Raw genomic sequence first — 4,992 nt, 5'->3', positions numbered from 1 at the left:
CCTCTGCCACTTCCCCACTGAGGTTGTAGTGTCTGTGGCCAGGCAGGGCTCGGGGAGGTGAGACAGTGACATCCAAGCCCAGGAGGAAAGGATTTGGCTGGGAGGGGAGGAGAGGGGCCCAGCCTGGAGCAAAGAGCCTGTGGCCAGAGTTCAAAGGATTTTTTATGACCAATAGAAATTTTGGGAATTTAGGGAATGAGAAGACGAAAATGCAGAACTCCACCCCTCACCCCACGTGTGTACCTTGCAGAAATTCCTTTAGAGTTTTCCCTGATAACGTCCTGTTTTTTCTCACTCATCCCTGAGGCCATTCTTTCCTTAGCCAGCCAGCTCTGACCATGAACAGGTATTTTCTCAGAACTTTCAGAACTTGCCTCCCTGAGACTGCCACCCACAGAACCGTGCAACACGGGGCTCCTGCCCATGAGAGCGAGCCTCTCTCTGCCCACACGGCCCTGCTGAGGGTGAGAGCTGACCAGACGTCCTCAGGCTGTCCCTCGGGGTCAAACTGACCAGTTCCACCCAGCACCCCTGGCCCCCCCTGCCTTGCTGTCCCTCCCCATCTATTTTCTCTCTTGGGACACCCCAGCTTCGTCACTGCTCTCCCCTCCAAGGAACCCCTATAATTAGAAGTCTTTACGGGCTAAAAACACTGTCCATGTCTGACTCTCAGTTTTTCCCTCTGCCAAATGGGAGAATTCAAGAGTCCTCTGGTACTGAGCCACTCCCATCCCTACCCCTCAGGCCCCCACTCAGGGCCAGCCACAGAGATGGAATATTCTTGGTGTTTAGGGAGAAAGCCCAAATCTCCCTACCCCAGCTTCCCCTAACTGGGGTCACAACAGTGTTATCAGCCTCCTAGTGGGGGTGGTTCTGGGAGTGGACTCTGTCCCCTGCCTGGCCTTCTCCCCTGAATCTCCCCTTTGGGTTACCCATGGTCTGTGATGGTGGGAGGTGGGCCTGAGCCAGCCCAGGCAGAGCAGTGTGTGGTATAAAGCAAGAAGCATAAGTTGGGAATGGGTGGGAAAAGGGGACCCTGGAGGACCCTGGGAGCAGGTGCTCCCCCTGGCTGGACCCCACATCCGGTGTCCCGTGACCTTAGATGCCCTGTCCCCTGAAGTCCCGTGATGTCCGAGGAGGGGAGGGAGGAATGGGATGGGAATTTGAACTTTCCACACAGGTCTTGCTCTCTGGGCGATCAGATTGCAACATGACCTGGGCCCGAGGCCAGAGCGTGTGGGCCAAGGTTACAAAGCGTCCAGCCAATGGGGTCCAGGCTGGGCGCCGCAGCAGGGGGTGGGCAACACTCCCCCGTAATCCCCACCCCTGCTCCCCGGCTCCCAATCAGTGCCGTCTCTAGCCAGCAGTTCTCAGAAGAGGAGGAGGCGCCGTAGAGGAAGAGGAATATTTGCACAGAGAAAAGATCAAGGCCGGCCGATCCCCCTTTCTCTCCTACGGGTTTTCGGTTGATAATTTATCCTGGTCCCTCCGCTCCGGGGAACTTTGCTCCGGGGCACCGAGCCAGGACCCTGGTTCGCGCCCTCCCTTGGGACACAGGCGTGGAACTGGGGCCGGGCGCGGCCGGCGTGCTCTGCGACGCGCCGAGCAGGGGTCCTAGGCAATATTAGGCGCAGAACCTCGCGCGGCGACTCGGGGAGGCGATCCCAGACACCCCCCTCCCAGACCCCGGTTCCCCGGGACCAGCCCTGCGCAGCCTGTATCACCCCATGCCGGACCCCGCTGGGAAACTGCGAGGGAGCGCCTCCTGGGTCCTCCCCAGGCACTCTCTTCCCGCCACCCTCGACCCAGGAGGTTAAGAACAGGTTAATTGTCCCGCAATCGAGGGGTGCAGGGTGGACGTGAGACTGGGTTTCAATCGACGTTGGCTATGAACTGGGACAACCAAGGCGCGAGGAGTATCGCGCGGGTGCAAGAAGAGTCGGCCAGGGCAGGGGCTTCTGTATTGGGAGCAGAAGGCTGCAGGTGGTCGGGTGGAGTGACCCCCGGGGTGAACGGTGGGCATGTTAGGACCGCCTAGGGTCCTGGGAGTGCGAGGGATGTCCTGTTGGCATTCTTTGGGGGCGGAGGGGTCAGGACTAGGAGAGAGGGGCCGGAGCGGGGCCTCCGGAGGTCGAGGCGGAGGGCAGGAGGGCCCTGCCCTACGGAGGGAGTCTTGGTGGAGAGAAATGGGAACCCGGGAGGGATGCAAGTCGGGGGGCCAAGTGGAAAGGGCGGGATCAGAGACACTCCGGGGTGGAGGAGAAGAAGGGATCCAGGATGTGGCCCGAGTCTCTGAGAACAGCCGGACCAAGGCTTGGGGCCGAGGGGGTTGGCGGGGAGCCCCAGAGCGAGGTCCCGCCGTGGAGGGCCGAGGCTGTCGGCCCCGGAGCCGCCCTCACCTGTAGGCCAGGCTCATGCACTCGAACAGGCGGGTGAGTGTGGGGTCGATGCTGCGCGGCCCGAAGTCGGCGTGCCCCAGGGACCCTTCCTGGTCGCGCCGCCGGGTCAGTGAGTCGCTGTGCGGCGACGACACCATGAAGTGACCGCTGTGGATGACCTGCGAGCGAAGCAGCCCACCCGCGCTGCGCCGGGTATTCGGGTCCTCCGAGTCTGTGTCTGAGTCCGAATCCGGGCTGGGGACGACCCGCGGGCCTTGCAAGCCCGCGACCAGACCCGCCAGCGCCCCGGCCATGGTCATCGCCGCCGCCGCCTAGCCTGGGCTCGGGTCAGCAGCAGGCGCAACCCGTGTGGCCAGACCGGCTCATTAGCATATGCCCGCCCGCCGCTTGTTAGCATAGCCCCGCCCTCAAGCCGCGATAGGTCGCTGGAGGGGGCGGGGCCTCGGGGCTCGCGGGAGCAGACGGGGCGGGCTTATATTAACAGTCAATACTCCAGGTGTGAGGACGCCGGGTCAGAGCTCCCGCAGGTCTAGAGTTTGGTCAGGAGGGGGTCTCTTATCTCCTCTCCCGTCCTTCCTTATGTTATGACCACCTGGAGTCCTGGTGGAACCGCCCCTACGTCACCAAAAGGGCTCTCAAGAAGAGTCGTTCACGCCTGAGCCAGAAAGTCGTCGGTGCCAGGGATCCCTGCTCCCCGGTTCGCCCTCCCGTGAGTCCTCTCATCTAACTCACCCCCTGCCCTCTCTGACCTCCCGGCTCATATTCACTCCCTCTCCGTGCTTCACACAGCTGAAAGCACCAAGTGTTGCGTGGCCTGACCCACAGGAAAGTCTGGATACCTCCAGTTATCATTGTAACCATCACTGCACCTGCCCAGAGGTCCTGAGTGGTTTACCCGAGTGTGAATCCTGCCTGGACACGCGGGGTCCGTACCAGTGGTGAAGGGGAAAGGAGAGCCGTGGTCACCCTCCCCTGAACACCCCCTAGGCAGCCCATCGGTCTGGGCCCCCTCCTCTCACAGACCCTGTGGTCCAGCTTGTGTTCTCGTTTCTAAAGGCCCTGTTCTCACCCAGAAGAGACAAACTAGGCCGTTTGGTCTGAGGCATTTCACACCTGTCACCTCACTGGCGCCTCTAACAACCTTCAGGGTGGGTTCTTACCCCACATCAGAGGGGCCACCAGAATCCACAGGCAAGGAAACACCCAGGGCCATCTCTGCTGGCAGTGGTGGCGAGGCAGTCGGTGAGGGCTGGAGGCAAATGTTAACCTCCCTTGACTTTGCGGAGGGTGTGGTCTATGTTAAGTCACAGGCAGACCAAGGGAGGATGTGGTCAGTTGGGGGCTGAAGGCTTGGACAAGGCTCCCCATACACTTTCTTCCAGCCCATGGCAGGGTCACACAGCTCCCTGAGCAAATGGCAGTGCCCTGAGGGCCACTGGGACCGCTTCAGGTGCTGAAATGGTTACCCAGGCTGGTCACAGGCCAGCCCTTCCACCCACCACGTCCCCTGGACAGGTTCCCTCTGTCCCTGCCAGTCACCACATGTTCCCAGGAGCCCCAGCGACCCTGCACCACTTCCTCCCTGCTGCTCTCTGCAGGAAGTGGATTCTCCCTGCCCACCTCTCCCAAATTCTGGGGAGGTGGGTCCTCACGTGCCCACCTCAGCCTGCCCTCCTCTGGAGAGAGGGCCATCTCTAAATGGTCCTTTTGGAATCCTTGGCTCAGTGAATTATCCTTCATGTGCCTGTCTGACTTCTCCTCTGGCCTCTGGGCCCTGAGGCGAAACTGTGTCCTGGAGTATCTGAACCCCCACACTGGGCACCCAGGGACTTGGGGGACACACTGTGGGGCTAGGGGTGGGAAGCAAGGCCTCCTCTCCCTTGGAGCCTCCTCGCTTCAGGTGGTGATTTAGTCGCTCAGTCATGTCCAACTCTTTGTGACGCTATGGACTATAGCCCACCAGGCTCCTCTGTTCATGGGATTCTCCAGGCAAGAATACCGGAGTGGGTTGCCATTTCCTTCTCCAGGGGATCTTCCCGACCCAGGGATCAAACCTGGGTCTCCTGTATTGCAGGCAGATTCTTTACTGACTGAGCTAAAACAGACATCTGAATTGATCCTTCTCTGCCACTAATTCCATGAATGACCCTGGGCAAGTCTGTGTCTTACGGAGAATCTGTCTGTAAAATGTGCTCAGTGTATTGCTCATTCACTTCAATCGTGTCCGACTCCTTGTGACCCCATTGACTATAGCCTGCCAGGCTCCTCAGTCCATGGGATTCTCCAGGCAAGAATACTGGAGTGAGTTGCCATGCATGAAACTCACTAGGGGATCACCCAGAGATCGAACCTGGGTCTCCTGTGTCTTCTGCATTGCAGGATAGCAGGGACTTAGAACCAAGAGTGTTTCAAGTTCCAGGACCCTAAGACAGGGGATCCCCTGGAGAAGGGAAAGGCTACCCACTCCAGTATTCTGGCCCAGAGAATCCATGGACTGTGTAGTCCATGGGGTTGCAGAGCTGGATACGACTGAGTGACTTTCACTTTCTTTACTCATTGAGCCACCTGGAATGGGGAAGTTGAATTCAGTGAT

At 59.6% G+C, this 4,992-nt stretch overlaps 1 protein-coding gene across 1 annotated transcript in view; it reads right to left on the bottom strand.

Moving 5' to 3' along the window:
• Positions 1-2,777, bottom strand: part of MLXIPL (MLX interacting protein-like) — a 19,464-nt gene extending 16,687 nt beyond the window's left edge. The window contains 1 exon segment of the mRNA XM_010854298.1: positions 2,400-2,777. Coding sequence (XP_010852600.1) covers positions 2,400-2,698 — 299 coding nt within the window. The 5' untranslated portion in view covers positions 2,699-2,777.
• Between the last annotated feature and the right edge of the window lie 2,215 nt (positions 2,778-4,992).

The sequence above is a fragment of the Bison bison genome, unplaced genomic scaffold, assembly GCF_000754665.1.
Source record: "Bison bison bison isolate TAMUID 2011002044 unplaced genomic scaffold, Bison_UMD1.0 scf7180017864340, whole genome shotgun sequence".
Classification (NCBI taxonomy): Eukaryota; Metazoa; Chordata; class Mammalia; order Artiodactyla; family Bovidae; genus Bison; species Bison bison.
This window is presented reverse-complemented; position numbering and strand designations above follow the sequence as displayed.